Source organism: Parus major, chromosome 4 (assembly GCF_001522545.3).
Source record: "Parus major isolate Abel chromosome 4, Parus_major1.1, whole genome shotgun sequence".
In the NCBI taxonomy this organism is placed as follows: Eukaryota; Metazoa; Chordata; class Aves; order Passeriformes; family Paridae; genus Parus; species Parus major.
The window spans coordinates 18,597,189-18,614,834 of record NC_031771.1 but is presented as its reverse complement, the minus strand read 5'-3'; the positions used below and the strand labels follow the sequence as shown (position 1 = coordinate 18,614,834).

Sequence of the window (17,646 nt, the reverse complement as noted above, 5' to 3'; positions counted from 1 at the left end):
TTCCAGGCGCCTTTGGGCCACCCTAGCACCAGAAGGCAATTTCAGAGCATCCAAGGAACTTCTGGGCAGCCTTGGGAGAGCTCAGGCCTTACAGACAGATTCTTCAGTAGAGCCATGCTGCTGCTTGATTCCTACAGGAAGTCTTGATGTTCTTTCTAAGGAAGTTCAGCATGTAGATGTTCCTGTGGGTTTAGCATGATACTGCAGAGCAGCATTTTTATCAAAAGTGAGATTGAATCAAATACATGAGGCATTTGATGTGAAGAATTTGAAGGGTATACAGTGGTCAGGAATTCACCTGCCCAGTTTCACTGGAACTCTGAATTCAGGTAGGACCAAAGTACATGTGAGACTGCAGCTCACAACTTGGCCATTTTACAGCAAATTCCCTCACCAAGGGAGGTAAGGGAGGTGCCTACACTTGTCACAAGTAGTGCCTACCCTTGTCCCCTGCACCTTTGCTGGATCTTTTCTTTTTTGTTGATGTTATGGAGGAAGCAAAATGCCTAGGTGGCCCAGGACCTGGGTGGTTTGGTCCTTTGAGGATGCAGTCCCACACTGCCTGTGAAGCAGCCAAAAGTGCTTGGTCCCATAGCTCTGGTTCTCTGAGCTCCTGTCTAATGGGAAGAAAAAAATATCAGTTAAATTTAAGTGAAATCTGAACTACTTCAATAAATCTGGTGCTGACTGATGAGCAATGTTGAAAATTTGTGCTATGCAATCTTGGATTTCACATTTTTCTAAGTAGCAGCTGAAGACAGATATTGATACTCAGTTTTCATATGCCACAGTGGTTTATCATTATCAGCAAAGTCTATTAGTCACTGTTAATTCACATATATTAATTTCAATTTGTAAAGAAAACACATTTGATGCTGTAATCCCTTTAAAATGATTAAAGTAATGATTCTGTAAAATAAAATAATCTGTCTGCTGCTACCCTGCATGCCTCTGTGCTGCTTGTAGAATGTATGTCCTCCTCAAGATATGATCAAAGCCCTTCATTTGCAGTACACCTGCGCTGTTACAGCTGCAGGCATGCATAGGTTAGGTTGTAACAAGCTTGTAAAGACACAAGTGCCAGAAGGTATTTGTGGGAAATGCTTTCCTAGCTACCCCTCTCCTTCAGAACCAAGTGTGGGACTGAGGCCCTCTACACCAACACACAGGATGTCTTCAGTGTAAACAACCCTGTACACTAAAGAGGCAGAGCCATGCAAGGTGTCTGTAAAAGTGTCTCTAGTGTAAACACACATATATGTAAATAATCTTCCTCTAGGTTTGTTTTCAGCTATGTGGTAACAACTGTATGCAAATCCTTGCCACTGATTTCCAGCTAATCTGCACAGCACCTACAAAGAGGGCTGACTGAGATGTGTCCAGCAGAGTGAAATAGCCAGTTTGTGAGCCCTGTTTGTTGTATAGAGACATCTCTTAAATGGAAGTAACGTAAGAACAGCATTTTCTAATCAAGTGTGCAGCAAATCATTACTGAAAAGGACACTGAACATATTTGCCCACACTTTTTTTCGTGGCCAGATACCCCAGTTTTGATCCACTTTGCAGGACTAGGTACATTCAAAAAACATCCCCAGTTTAGTCTCCCTGGCAGTCCAGGAATTGAGTGCATTAAAAAACAGGATGCCAGACACAGAAGCCATCTTTCAGAAAACAACTAGTTTGCTTCCTGGGACAGTGCTCCACTGCTTTTCTTTCCTGCTCTTAATTAAGAAAGAATTGCCTAGGGAGAGATGTCCCATTACAGCTGTTGGAAATTTTAGTCAGAGTTGTTTGTTTTTCCATCATTATACAAGGTAAGCAACAGCGTAACCATCTGTCTGCTCTTTAAGTAAAATGAAAGGGAAGAAAATCCTCTTCTCCACTCCTGTTTTTCAGTGCAGAGGAAAAAGAACAGGCAGCTGGACACTGAAGACACCAGGGTTACAGTAAATGTTTTTTCTCCCATCTTGCTGAGGTCATTTACAGTCTGCTGGTGGGGGTGGCTGAAAAACTTGGCATTGCAGGCTTCATCTTCTGCTTCTCCTGTCACTCCCCTTCACAGACCCACTCACCTCTTTTTTCTGCATCTTATCTTTTGTGTCTCTTCTGTTCTGCAGGAGTAAGTTTGCTGATCCCAGCGGGAGCTGTTCCACAAGGGAGAGTCTATGAAATGTATCTGACAGTTCACAGGAAGGAGAACATGAGGTAAAAATCTGCCTTTGTTTCCTTGTGCATTAATAGATGGGGGGAAATGTAGTAACTGAAGACCTGTGGTAATAATGCTTATGCAAACCCTACTGCATTGAAGCTATTTGCTGACTTGGAGGTAAACACAAGCAAAGACAAGGATAACCTTTGCCACAAAACCAGCTCAGACATTTGCTTTTCTAACCAAGTGTTACACTCTGCAGCGAGCCCTCAGGCCAGGGAGGATGCTGAACTGTAGAGGAGCAAGGAAAATACGCCAGCATGAGTTTGTGCAGCAGAGGTGTGAAGTAACCTCTTGATAAAGACCTGTGCAAAAGAGAAGAGGAGAAGGAGGAGAAGGGTGATAAATCAGCTCAGTGGAGGGACAGGTGCCTGTACATCTGACTTGGAAAATCTCCTCTGCTGTTAGAGTGAAGGTGAATTTTTATTTTACCCTTCATGGGCTTGGATAGTCCATGCAGAGGATGAAGCCAAAGCTTGTGGTGTCCTCTGCCTCCTTGCTGCTTAGTCCCAGACACTGCACACTGAGGGCACCCAGAGCTGCTGCTGGGATGACCACTGTTGTCTCCTGTTACCTGAATGTGTGGCCAATTCATATTTTAGATCTTAATGTCTATTGGCATGTGATCTGGCAGCCTTGAAATTAAAAAGAACTGTTTACAAAAAGGCCAAGATACCCTTTGGAGCCATTTAGAAAACCCTAATGAAGAGAAGGGTGAGATCTTAGGCTGCAGAATGGACTCGTGCACAAAGGCAGAATGGCAAATGTGAAGCTGAGGCAGTCATTACACGGTACTTTGCCTCTTTCTCCTCCTCATAGCTAGATATGTTTTTTGGCTCAGCCTCTTAATAGCTTTTATTATGTGCTAAGCCACAGCTGTTTATACACTGTGTGATATTGAACACTATTCTTTAGCTTGGTAGTCTTTCACCCAAGCTAAAATAATCTGCTTAAAGAAAAATTAAGTAATCCTTCCACCCACCCTTTTGCATACATTATTCATCAGCCACTCTTTGAAAATAGCTAATTGCAGCTACAGAAAAAATGTCTCTGTTCATAGCTAGTATTGATTATATTCCTATTACTTTTGGCTGTGAAAGAGGTTTACAAACAGTATTGAACAAAGACTCTTTACTGAAGAAAGGGAAAAAAAATCAGATGGCATCCCCTTTTATTCAGCTTGTTTCTAAATCTCCCTTTCCAAAATACTTAATTCTTAAAAAAATTATTTAATTCCTAGAAGGTGCTGTATGTGCAATTATTTTCTTTCCAGCCAGTTATGAAGGGAATCCCTGTTACTTTATTCATGCAGCTGTGGACAACTAATGTCACATACTTGTCTAATTTATTTTCTTCAAGGATCATAAAGCCATCTCTGCATGCTTTGTGATAGCTGTAACTCAGGAAGTCACACAGAGGATAGAAGGATAGGTTAACCTGTGTTGGGATGGAGATGTGCTGCCTGCCAAACTGAGCAAGTATGCCAAAGGACACCTGCAGAAGTAAACAGAATGGTGTGAATCCACCCTTTCAATGAAGATTTTAGAAGGGTTTTTTTTCCCTGGGAGAGGAGAGCAGAGCAGTCTGCCTTGGGGAGCAGAGTTCATCATAGTGTGGTGGCAGTCACTTTCTTGGGGCACAGAGTCCAGCTGCTTACTTGATTTGTGTTTTCCAGAAAGCACACCAGGCTCTTCATGCCCTTGGAAAGCAGCTTCTTCTGGGACATTTAAGATGGAGCTCACTGGGTGTTGTCTAGATCACTCAGAGCTGAATATTCACCTGTCCCCTTTCCCCAGGTGCCAAGGAGCAGAAGGGGGTGGGTGGCACTCAGCTGTAATGTTCTCCTGCTGCAGGACTGCATGCCAGACACTTCACTTCTGTAGCAGAGTGACAGCTCGGTCAAAGCTTCTTTTTCTGTCTGCATGGGCCACAGATGTTGCTTCATAAAATTGGAGTCATATGGGTACCACAAGTTGCTGTGTGGTGTAATTATTTTTTAAATCAGTTACTGCACTCCTGCAGCACTCTAGCAGAGTGATAGTCCCCTGTAAGGACTAGCTGCAGACATTTGCTTTTGTGGCCAGGCAGTAACTGCAGTGTGTTCAACAGACCCTGTGAGGCCCTGTATTTATTTTCATGAGCACTGTGCAAATGTGTATGGGTTGAAAAGTCCTGTTCTGTGTTGATGTTGTTTGGAAGGAGAAACACGGGAAATTATAAAATGCATGTTATTATCAGAAATGAAGGCAGAGTCTCGTCCTTGATATTACAACTAGCACTGAGGTGAGAATGTGGTCCCCACAGGGCTACCCTGGTAGAACCAGAGCAGCAACAGAGAGGGTCCCCACCATAACTCACATATCTCCAGCCACTTAAGATCTAGCTCACACTTTATAGAACTGTGAAACTACTTCTGAATAGTCAAGCTGAAACAGAAAATGTTATCTCTCAGGCACCTGAAAGTTCCCCTTTTCTTTTCCTTCCTTTGTTTTCATAGTAAGTTTCCCTAATTAGTCTCTGAAAGCTGTAGTACAGAAATTTGAGAGACTTCACAACTTCACTCTTTGTGTTGTCTTGCAGATTGACTAAGATAGTTTTCTGAGACAGTCTGTTAATTCCATTTCATATCCATCAAAGCATGTGAGAGCAGGAAGGTCACCCTGAAAGCATTATCCTTTGGCAGTGAATTGGGGTTCTGATAGCTTGCAGCAAACACCACTTGGAGGCTGTTGTTTCCTCAAAGTGTGTCAGCATACTCGTGGCACAGTGAGGTTTCTCTTTCACTGGACTGGTGCTCCAGGAGAGTGTTATCCCTGCTCCTGTCCTGCATGCTCACCTTCATTCTTCCTCTCATTTGGGGCAGGATGGATGGCAGGCCACAACCAGGCTCTGACCCCTGGCTGCTGTGTTGACCCCATGAAAGGATCCACATCCTTTATGAAGAAGCTACAGTGGAGAAAATTATATAGGGGTGTATGTTTGTACACATATATGTACACATGCAAACACATATATAAATGTATACATATATATGGATATATTACGTATATATGTGTATCTGAAAAAATTACAACCCTGTGAGAATATTTTACGGCTATCAGATGGGTTTCTGTCTCAAAACTCAGTGTCTTTTTCAGATGTTCTCTCCCTTAGTCAGGGGAAGTGTCATCAACTTTGAGATTTGCAAGGAGTCCCTTCTTGAGTAGTGATTTCATGTGTAAAATCAGCACATTATGTTAGTCAGTGACAGGCAAGATATGTTATGTTACATAACATAATGTAACAGGCAAGAGCCTGTTCCCATGAGCATCTTTGAGAGCCTGGGACTTACAGATTAAGTAATTTATTTAATTAATCTGTAATTTCATCCTAAGGATTAAATAGCATGAGTATAAACCTCCAGCCTCCAGGATTTGCTTGACTGCCTCAGGTTAAAAAACAAATCTCGCTGTGAGCTAAATTAGCGGAACTGTGTTTCCTTCAGAAACATCTGGCAGTGGTCAGTGCTAGATGAGGTCTGGGTCTTGATGGACCACTGGCTTTATCTTGTGTGGCAGTTCCCGTGTTCCTGTGTGAACCCCTGCTGGGCTTGCACAGCTTTAGGTGGAGCTACTCTTGCATGCCCTAATCAGAGGCAGGAACTGCACAAAACAGATACAGCTCTGTGAAGGACACTCCTGTATAATCCATCACACAGGAGGTGTTCCAAATCAGAGTGGAGGTCGCTGTGCCCACAAAATTTGACAACCCTGACAAACAGAACAAGCAACACTCCTGAAGGTCTTGATGGAATACATACAAAAATGTGCAAATTTCAAATTAGCCACCTTAAAAGAGAAAAGGGTCAGGTGAGGCTTGCCAGGATTTGTATCAATGGCATAATGTATGCACAGAGTTTAATATAAAGTCAAGCATCTGATCAATGGCTCTGATCCAAGGAGCAATGTTGCTTTTTCACCAGTAAACCTTAAGCTTAGTGATGTGAAATAAAAGAAATTGAAGTCTTCCACATTTCATTTCTCTACCTTCCTTATCTCAGTTGCATAAACAAAATTACTTTGCAACTCCAGAAGACAATTTCTTGAAGTGCCAGTCATTAAAATTGAAAAATTCAGCATGAAAAAGACCAGAGCATAAGCAAAAGGGGAGGGCAAACTTCTCAGAGTATTTTTCTTCTGAACATAGACTGTCAGAAGAACCAGGATCTGTTGAGAATATTAAGTTTGAAACTTAAGAAAGAACACATTCTAAAAAAAAAAGCCCCAGAAATGAAAGGAGAAATAAAATATCTTCCCTCTAACTTTTGACTAAGCTGTGTAGAAGGGTTGCCCTCTGTTGCTATGCGGAAGCCATTCCTCTCTCCCTGCTCTGTCCTGTGCTTCCTGAGCTGCTGTGATTGCCTGGAGCACAGTGGCAGAGAGCACAATGTAGTTCCACTGAGGAGCAGAGATTTATCTAGTTGTGCTCACATCTGCTGTCTGACAGCTACCTTAATGAATACGGTCTGGCTTATTACAGGGAGACGGTTTCGAATGAGTAATCCCATTAAAAACACAAATTTGATTGTGAAGGGAACAGATACGGTGAATAAAAGTTTGTTTGATTTTAAATATAACTTGACTGTTCTTGATAATCTCTGAGGGATGGGAAAACATCTAAAAATATCCAAAGACCTTTCAGTTACTGTTGGTGCGTTTTAATAGAAATGCTAAGCATTGAGCTGAATTTTGGTCTCAGATCTTTGTACAATAAAAACATCTCTTTGTTGTTGGAGTTATACAGCTGAGTGCCCATTCTCCTCTAATAAGTTGTCCTGAGACTGCTGCAAGCCTAAAGTGAAGCCCACGTTGATGGGGTTTTTGTAGGGGGTTGGGTTTGGGGTTCTTTTTTTGGATAACAGCCTGAAAGGTCACCCACAGTTTTGATCATGTCTGCTCATAGGTTTAACTTTCTTTCTCCATAAGCTCCCCTGTGTCTTTGTTCTGCTGAATCTCCCACAGTCTATATAACACATAAATCTCAGTGCTGGTCACACCATGTGCTCCTCTAGGCTGAGATCCTGGCTTTGCTGGAGCTGCATCACCTGTTTCAGGAGGAGTAAAATTGCATGTAATGAGTGACTACACAGTAACTTGTCTTCAGGGGAATTTGTTGTTCACTAATTCTATGCATTACTGGTGGTTTATTCTTTGAAGAAGAACAATTAATATCCATTGTACAGTGTATTTTGTCTGCTGCATCTGTTTCTGTTCTCATTAGCTATAGTAAGGCATAATCCTTTTGTCTTAAAATAGAAATTGAAAAGAGGGAGAAGTGAGAAAAAAATTATCAGGAGATTTTTGTTCCTTTTTCCTGTCACTTGCCATTGGGCACCTCTCTTTGGTCTTTGCCATTGTGTTGTTTAGTCTATTTCCTCTGGGTTTCAGGTGTTTATTTCTGAGAACTCGTGGTGGTCCCTAAACACACTGCTGCTACCTGCAGTCATGCTAGAGCTGGAGGGAGAGGAAAGGGAATATCACCGTGATGTGCTCTGACATGCTTTGTCCCATACAATGCCAGAAATCAGATTTGCTTTTTGTCAATGTTTCATGTTACATCTGCTGTGTTGCTGCAAGCTCACCTGAAATGTTGCTCACTTTTATTGCTTTCTTTGTTGCTAAGTAACTCTTTGGAACTTGTTTTGCTCCAGCCTGAGCTACTGTACAATTAATAAGATTTTATTTCCCACTCATACTTTTACCCTCTCTAGAATTTTGCCATTGTCTTCTGGCTTTCACTGTTACTTGCAGTGATTCCTTAATAATTGCTACCTGTAAATGTAGTGATTGTGTTTTCCACACTGTGAGTTGAAATCCTGGACTCACAGTAGTCAGAGAGAGGTTTAGCATAGACTTAAACAGAGCTGGGATTTCACCTCAACAGTGACAGTGACCCACTTCACACCACTGGAGAACTTCTCTGCCACTCATTATATCTCAGTTTTTAAAGGTTTATCTGTGTGAGGCAGACTCCTAGTGGCTTGGAGAGTCACTAGGACCAGCAGGTGTTCTGTAATTTGTGGTGCCAGTCTCTGATGTGTGCCTGCTTGGGAATTTGGGACTGTAAAGTCAAGCACCCCCACAACTGGCCCATTCTGTGCTCTTCGGTAATCAGACTGTTCTCTATCATAAACACCCAGGTCAGGATCATGCATATCTCTTCCACTTGGCAATAAATCTTCTAAGTCTGGTGAAAAAGTTGCTGTTTATGAACATGGGGAGGAAATATTAAGCCTTGATATTTTTAATGTGTCCTTTGTATGCCTGCATCTCCCTCCCATCTCATTTCCTCACTCTGCAGTCTGCAACACATCCTGACTTGGTGTTCTGCATATTTTTTTTGTACTTGTTCTAATCAGCTATAAAATGTTACAGCACAGAATCGTGCCCTTCATCAGAGTCCTAAAATCTGACAGTTAAAAAAATTTTGGCACAAAGCAGTGGCTAAACTTTACCTGGAGACAACTTCAGACTGTATGATTTATCAGTACCATATTATTTTAATGACCTTTTGGGTTTCTTTGACTGGAGGCATCAATGCTTGTAGATTTTAGCTCATTTTTCACCTAAAAGACATTGTATTAATTTATTTTTTTTAAGGGAATCATGATATATTCACTCCTGCATTCTTTTTGACTGCTTGTTTTGTAATTCAGTCCAAAAAAACATGATAGCTTGTATTTTCTCTCTTTTCTTTTTCATGGGTCAGTACTTTTAGATGAAGTTAGGTTAACTAGATGATTAAATCTATAACTGGTCATATTTGCTTTCCATACAAATATTATAATTTTTAGAGATCTTTCTCATAAGATACTATATTTCTTGAAATTTCTTTAATTAGACCATAGGAGAGAGTTGAAATATCCACCAATTCTCAAGGCTGATGACCATTAAAAACCACTGACACACTCTGAGTGTTTTTTAAGCTTCTTATTGCTTCCTATGAAAAAAATAACAATGTAAATGAGCCAGAAAAAGAAGGAATGTTTTAGTGAAAAACTGTCCAACGATTTATTCCATCTGGCCTTGCAAGTGGTATCTCATCTTCTTAATTTGAATCCAATGATTCCTTGCAGTGTGCAAGAGGAGCTGGTCTAGGTACTCTGTCTGCTAGAGTTTAGGGTTTTTTTTGTATTGTTTGTTAAGCTAAAATAGTTGGCACAGTACATGATAGCTGTCCAGATTGTTAAACTTTACATCTTTTTTGAAAGACATCTCTATCACAGCTGTTTGTTTCCAGTCCATGGATTTTCAGAAACAATTGTTAAGTCATTTAGTAAACTCATCAGTTAATTTCCACAGATGCGTATCATCTGGATTTACTGATTTGCATAGATTTAAATTTTTCAATGCCAGACCCCTTTTTTTTCTCAAATGTTACAAAAACCTCACAACATTTGTGACAACTAGGGGTAATTTTAAAAAGTGCCTTGATTCCATTTTGAAAAAGGATTTCTCAAAAGTTTGTCTTTCATTCTACAAGATAAATGGGATAGGCAGGGAAAATTAAGGTGGACAAAATTAGATGAGTCCTATATTTGCAATAGCCAGAATGGGTGTCATAAATTTGATATCAAAATAGCTTCTGTCCTGATTTGGCCTCCTTGAAAGTTTTATCTAAGATTACCAGCTCAGCTCTGCACTGGTGTGGCCTGACCATAAATATTGTGAGCAGTTTTGGCCACCACAATATAAGAAAGACATTAAACTATTAGAGAGCATCCAAAGGAGGGCAATGAAGATGGTGAAGGGTCTTGAAGAGAAGCCATGTGAGGGTTGGCTGAGGTCACTGCATCTGTTCAGCCTGGAGAAGAGGAGACTGAGGGTCTCACTGCAGTTACAGCTTCCCCGTGAGGGGAAGAGCAGGGGCAGGCGCAGGTATCTTCTATCTGGTGCCCAGTGACAGAACCTGAGGGAATGGCCTGAAACTGTGTCAGGGGAGGTTTAGGCTGGATACCAGGAAAAGATTCTTCACCCAGAGGGTGTTTGGGCACTGGAACAAGCTCCCCAGGACAGTAGTCACAGCACCAGCCTGGCAGAATTCAAGAAGTGTTTGGACAGTGCTCCTCAGGCATGTTCTGTGACTATTGGGGATAATCCTGTGCAGGGCCAGGAGTTGGACTCGATGTTCCTTGTGGGTCTTTTCCAACTCAGGATATTCCAGGATTATGTGATTACAGCTACTTTTTTTTTTATCTTGGTAAAGACAAAGACTTGCAGAAAAAGGAAGCAATATTGTCTCAATTAATTTCTCTAAAACTGATGCAGATGTACTACTTGTATTTGTAAATGCAGCATGGGGCTGAACCCTCAGTCAGAGCAGAGCATGTGTGGTCCCGTGGGCAGATCAGGATTTTAAGTGCAGATCACATTGAATGCTTTTAATCTCCCACTTGCTGGTTTCTGGATCATGAATTTGTCCTCTATTATTTAGGGAGGCAGTTGATGAGGCACATTCAGCTGTGTTTGTCATACACCAGATGTCGGGATAGTTAAAGTCACTCATGCTTCCTCTTGTTTTAAGCTCCTCAGCGCTGGTCTGGGATGGTTTGCACTTGCCCACATGTGCACACACACACACATATGTACACACACTATCATTCCCAAGTTAGACTGTATGTTGTGTGTCCTAAATATTCATGTGATTTCCCTTAACCAGTTCCAAGTGACTGGAAGCCAGCACGCTGGATAATACCTGAGTTTTTTAGCTGAACAGCTCAGGATAGTCACTGGAAATCTTGGGTTTTGCAAGTGTGTTTTACCCTTGCACCATTCCTTATCATCCCTTCCTCCTTTCTCCCTCACCAGCAGTGACACTTGCTCCCTGCAGGCACATTTGCAATAGCCATTCTAGTAGATCTGTGAGTGCCTTTTGAGTAAACTGGAGTATCAGTGCTTTGGTGATGACTCAGAAGTCAAACTGCACATCTCAGATGTGCTGTGAACCACTTTCAGTCATGCTCACATGCTTATTAGTTCAGTGTCTTCCTCTCTCTGTCAGTTTTCTCTGTCCTGACAGTAAATAATTCTCACAAGTGGTGCCTACAAGAGCCACCATTCATTTTTGTGTGTTACTGAACAACTGCCAAATGCAGCAGTGGCCACATTTTGGCAGTGGGTGAAGTGAAGCCTTTGCATACCATCTGCAAGGATCCTTCAGAGTGGAGTGTACTCAGCAAATATGGGCTGTAATTTGCTGACACCTAAACCTGCATTTTGACACGAGTGATTTGGCACAAAAACAAACAAAAAAGGGAAATAAATATGGATTTGGAAAAAAAATGAAGAAAAACAAAACCCACCTATTTTGCTTGCACAATCTTTTTTATTTTAAAAGAAGGATTTTTTTATTTTTACACACTCAAATGAACCTTTTTGTCTTTTTCAACTCACTTAATGCATCCATCTTTCTGTCTCCTTGCCAGGCCACCTGTAGAAGACAGCCAAACCCTGCTGACACCAGTGGTGAGCTGTGGCCCACCAGGAGCCCTGCTAACCCGGCCCGTCATTTTAACCATGCACCACTGCGCAGAGCCAAACACAGAGGACTGGCAGATCCAGCTGAAGCACCAGGCTGCCCAGGGACCCTGGGAGGTGAGGCTCCAGAGCTCCAGCCTGTGTGCTGGCTGCTTGCAGGGCTCTCTGCTCATCCTTTCCTTGCCTTTCCAAACCTGGGTGCTGGTATTTTGGGGTTTCCATGTGAGACACATGGCTGCTAAAGGCAAGCAGGAGTGCCCTTCCCTATGAGATGTCTAAGCTGCCAGGTGCCCATGCAGAGATCGGTCTTGGGGCACTTTGGCACCTCCTAGAACTAGCATTTTTCCGTGGTGGAAGCCTGAGGTGGTCCCTTGTCAGTAGTATAGCAGGAAAATGTCCCAAGGCAGTGTGGCAAAAGGATCTTCCTGCTATAACTGGAGCATAAAATGATGCTTTTGGCAAGGCTGGGCCATCCTGACAGAGTCCTCCTCTCCAGCCCTGTGCTCCTAGGTCCCCGCTGCCACCAGTTGGTCCCATAATTAATTTGGCAAGGGCACTTTCTCCTGCTGGTAAGTTTAATAAGGTCAGGGTGGCTTCTGAAGGCAGTTGGGCTGACAGCAGCCATGTCCAGCATTGTCTTCAAAAGCCTCTTGTGTTTGTCCTCCTGCCTGTGGCAGCAGCTCTTCCTCCTGCTGGGAGGGAGCATGCAGCAAACGCAGCTCTGCCTTGCCAGCTAATCTGCACCCCACAGCCCAGCTCGTGGCACCACACGTGTGTTCCTTATTTGTGTCTGTGTGTTACTGGCACTCCTCATTTTCCCCCCATCCTCCTCCTGCCCCAGGCAGAGGTTGCTCTGCCAGCCCTGCACACATACCAGGGTGTGTGTGCAGCATCCTTGGGGCCCCTGGCCATCACACAGTGCTCTTCCTCCTCCTGTCAGTTCTGGAGCAGCCCCTCCAAGCTGATCTCAGGCACACGTCTGCACACATGCATGCACACGCCTGCAGCATCACTTGGGGCTGCACCTCCTGCCAGAGCCAGGTGCTGGCAGGGCCATGGAGCAGCACCTTGCCCTCCAAAAAGATTGTGCCACCACTGCAAACGTGGCAGGTTTGCCTCTCCTGAGACTAAGGGAGCCAAGCTTAATGTCTAATGCCAGCTGAGCCCACTCCTCTCAGCTGCCAGGTGTGTGCATTGTGCTGCAGAGCTGCAGGCAGCGGGGATGAAGTGGACAAGTTGTGCACACGGTGGCTTTGCAAGAGGCGGCTGTCACCCCTGCTGCTGATGTTTTGCTTCTGCTCCCTCTCAAAGCCACTGAAAGCACCTTGTGCTGCGTGCAGGATATTACATGCAGGGTTGAATGGAGAAATTAGCAGGGGAGCTGTTTTCCTGTACGCCCAGGGTAGGGAGGTCATCTGCATTCAGGCAGTATTTTTTTTCCTCATCCTGCAGTCTCATCACAGAAGATTATTCTGAGGAAGCAGCAGGTGATATTTCATATAGATGTGGTATTTGGCCGTCGCAGAGGTTACTTCCCTTCCTTGAGTTTTTATAACTCCTTATTGTCGTGCTTAGGAGGTGAAGGGCAGTTATTTATTCAGCATGCCTGAGACTACTGATGCTAAATCATGGTCACCAAATGATTAGTTCTGCAATATCTCTTTCAATAAAGTCTTGGTGATATTTTCATTATTTGCCTAACTCTGCCCAGGGCTTTAAAAGCAGGAGTGAGGACAGTGGGAGTTTTTGACCTCCAGCATCGTCACCATCACCCCAGCGAAATCTGCTCCCTGTGCTTACACAGGGGAAAAGCTGGAAGCAGGACTTTCAGACCTTGATTAATCTAAGGGGCAAACAGCAAGGATGTTTTGCAGCATCCAGGCTTGAAAGGGGCATTGCTGCATGAAAGGAAGGCAGCTCTGAGGGGTCACATGCTGTAACATGGCTTTTTTCTCTCTTAGGATGTGGTGGTGGTCGGAGAGGAAAACTTCACCACCCCGTGCTATATCCAGCTGGACCCAGAGGCCTGCCATATCCTGACAGAAACCCTCAGCACCTATGCCTTGGTGGGACAGTCAATCACCAAGGCAGCAGCCAAACGTCTCAAACTGGCCATCTTTGGACCGCTGTCCTGCTCTTCCCTGGAGTACAGCATTCGGGTCTACTGCCTCGATGACACGCAGGATGCTCTTAAGGTGGTTCTTGGTCTCTTGCTTGCCCTCCCTCTCCCTCCCCACTTGTCACAGGACTGCAGTCATAGCAGAGACTGAGCCCTCTGCTCCATGTATTCATGCTCCCTGAGTTATTTTTCTGATTAGAATAAGAGCTTGACAGCAGGCTGCTGTTTTACAGTTTAACCCTCACACACTATAAATTGTCCTTTGCAAAGGGATCTCACACTATTTTCCACCCACCAGTCTTTTTTCCTTTGTTTACCTGTATCATATCCTGAATCCTAAGGTTTTTGCATTATTAAAAGGCCATAAGGTACACGGGGCTTCATTCGTTATTCATGTATTTTTAATGCTAAGTGCCAGCTCCCCAAGGATGGGGAAACATATAAATGCTTCTTTGTAAGTAGTTGATAATGATAAAAGAAGCTTCTGGCCTGTTAATCACTGCCTGCTTTCATACTGCTTTATTACACCTCTTGGCGTGCAGCTTTTTGTGTTGGGAATTCACAACTGGAATAAACCAAAGCTGCCGCTATCCCTGACTGGATAACCTTTCTCTCCCCACGTAATTCTGGCATTCACATAAACGCACACTCACTACATGCAGATGAGCAGAGAGGGAACCATACTTGCTGTTTCTCTTTATAAATACCTGTATTTATACATAGGGTATCTATAATAGATGCACTCATGAAATATGCAGCTCCAACTGCACAACTGAGTTTATTAAAAGGTGGGGGTTTTCCTTTAGTTGTAGGTAGTGCACCTTCGCTTCTTTGCGGCAAAGAGATTTCAAAGCCTGACTAAGCAGAGTCATCCTGCTGCTGTACATGCTTTTGTTTCCCCAGGTCTAGGTGGGAATCACTGGGGTTTAAGCCCAAATACACTGTCTGGGAGATGTTTGTGTTTTTCAGGACAGTGACTTCCATCCCTGAGAGCAGCACGCTTGGTTGGCCTCCCTGATACCATCTGATATTGCCTGCCTAGGCTTTGCTGCAGGGGTGCTCTTGTATGTGTAAAAAAGACAACAAAGTATAAGGGTTGAAGCAAGCACACGGTGACTTCTGTCCTCTGGGAGCTTGGTCTGTGTCACTGGATTGGTTTTACCAGCTTTTTAGAAACAGTTATTTTCCCTGGTCTGATTTCTCTTTTGTTTTTCCTACTTGAAAAAAAAAAAAAATTTGAAAAGGATCTTTCACAGCAATCAAGCTTCAAAGGTCCTGATGGTTTTATGCCTGTGCTGCATAATACAATTTTCCATGGATTTGACAAGGCCTGAGGTAATAATAACCGAGTTGGAGGGGCCTTGGCCAGCCAGCTAATGCAGTCAGAGCTGAGGAATCTAATTAGGAATTACTCAGGAGCTGTTGGTCTGTTTCTAATAGACTGTAGGGAGAGTTGTGTGGTAAAGTTAATCCAATTCAGTGCGACAGCAGAAGGGATCAGGAAAGGCACAGGGGAGCCATCCTTCACCTGAGAAGCTGCAGCCAAAATCTGGGAGGTCAACAGGTCAGTCCTTGGGATCCTGCTCCAGTCAGATCCCAATGAGAGACTGCAATTTAGTGAGGAGAGTCAGGAGGCCACCATCCCACTCAGTAGCTACTGCTTTTTACGTCAAGTTAATGCATTTTAATCTTCTTTCTCTTTGGCATTTCTACCCCAAGACTGAGGGGCACCCATGGGGTTCAAGACCCAGCTAGCTGGTGGTTTGCAGAAGGACAAGCACATCTACTTGTTGGCCACAGACTCTTACGAATGCATGGATTGCACTTTTTTGGAAGTTTAAGGTTTGGGGAAGAGAAGATTGAGGAAGAAGAAGCCTAGCAGACCAGCTGTAGATGAGTAAAATAGGTGTAGATGAAAGGGCTGTCTATGGACCAGTGTGTATAAGCAGGCATGTACAAACTGGTGCATACAAACCAGCGTGTACTAAACATCCCTGTGTGACAGTGCTGTGTAGACTCAATCTATGACTATTTAGATAGTAGGAAAAAAGGTTGGGGTATTTGGCACGTGCTTTCACAGCAGCTGGTACTGCAGCAGCCCCTGCCGTGCTGGGAGGACCTCCTTGGCACTGCTGTGCTGCCAAAGGGAAGGCATTCACAGGGCAGTTTCCACTGGGTGTGGGGACAAGGCGTGCAGACAGGGCTGGGCCAGCAGATCCTGAGGTCAGAAGTATTGCAGAGAGGAAAAGAAAGTTGTAAGCAGCAGGTGAAGCACCAGCTGCAACATCTCCCTGTCTTGAGGCTGGCTGCTCTGTGCAAAGCACAGCAAGGGTAGGGAAGAGCAATATTCCCATATTGCATTGCCTGAGCTTTGGAAGAGCCTTTGTAGGGGATTGTGTGTATTTTTTAATAGACGACCAAATGCATTCTGTTCTTATTTACAACTAGGAATGAGTGTGCCATATGCTGAATGTGTTTTAACAGCCACCAAAGGAAGACAAGGAGTTGCAGCATAAAGCACAGTGCAGTGTTTATCCAGCAGACTTTTCCCTCTCATCATGCAGAGTAAGCACTCGCAGCTGAGCTGCCAGCACCCGCAGTACAGTGGGGAAGTGCAATGATTTGCCATCAATAAGGGCTCAGATGTATTTGGGAGCAGCTTAGTGAGGTTCCTGGCAGCTGTGGAGCAGTGTGGGCTTGGTGATGATCACACATGCAGCATCCTCTGCCCCACAGGGTCCTGAGCCACCTGGATGGGATGCTTACAAAAATGCTTTTTGGGCAAGGATGAGGGGAGTTGTGAGCTTGAGTGCTGGCCTCTTTTTTTAAGGCTAATTTTTGCACTTTGAAGGGATGCCCAAGGTTAAGAAAAAATAAAAAAACGAAAAATGAAAAAAGTAATAATATGATAACTGTGAAGAAATCCATCTGCTTTGCTCTCTTTATTGATGTATGGCTTTGAGACTGAGGTATGTGACCTGTGTGTGGCAGCGTGGCAGGGGCTGAGCAGCCAGATACATGGAAACAGCTGCCTCCCACACTGGGGGCATGTGAAGGACTTCAGGCTGTAGCAGGGTGACATTCCCCAACCTGTCTTGTGCTGCGCAGTAGCTGCCTTCAAAGAAACCACACAAAAATGGGCACAATAAGCCTGTGGTCTTCTCTCTGTTATTTAATGCATATTTTTCCTTTTATTGAAGAAAGGCACAGCTTGGACTGAACACCGTTGTTCACTCGTGCCCCTTTAATGAGGAGGCCCAGGCTGCGGCTGTTCTGGTGTCACAGGTGATGCCTTACCTCTCCTAGGAAACATCTCCTGCCTTTCAGGGTGGTGAGAGAAAGTGACCACAGCTATCTCAGCATGGGGCAAGCAATATTCAGCTCAGGTTTTGGCTCAGGTGGACACAAAGGTGCCAGCCAGGAGGATAAGCACTGCTCTAAAAAAGGGCTGTATGGCAGGAACCAGCCAGCATGTTTGAAAGGCTGTGCAAGTCATGGCTCCCAATTAATTCCAAATTAATTAGTTAAGCGGCATGGGAGAGGCATGAGCCACTTGGCATCCTTCAGTTAGATCTTGTGGAAGGGCTCCAGTGGTCCAGGGTGGCTACCAGAAGTGTGATGTTGAAACTAGACACACAGACCTGGTGGGTAGGATGGTGCAGCATCATGCAGCAGTTTTCCCCCACAGCAGTGCAGCTCCCAGAGCTGGTGCAGCACGGGCAGGATCAGTTTCTCAGCACCCCTGCCCTGCATTCCTGAGAGGTGGCATCTGCAATTAGCTCACACAGTTCCACAAGTCATGT

At 44.1% G+C, this 17,646-nt stretch overlaps 1 protein-coding gene across 2 annotated transcripts in view; it reads left to right on the top strand.

Annotated features, from left to right (window-relative positions):
* UNC5C (unc-5 netrin receptor C) overlaps positions 1-17,646 on the top strand; it is a 243,244-nt gene that overhangs the window by 219,084 nt on the left and 6,514 nt on the right. For both annotated transcript variants that reach the window (XM_015625754.3, XM_015625753.2), the window contains 3 exons: positions 2,118-2,205; positions 11,673-11,841; positions 13,686-13,919. In XM_015625754.3, the coding sequence (XP_015481240.1) occupies positions 2,118-2,205; positions 11,673-11,841; positions 13,686-13,919 (491 nt within the window). The remainder of the gene's footprint in view (positions 1-2,117; positions 2,206-11,672; positions 11,842-13,685; positions 13,920-17,646) is intronic.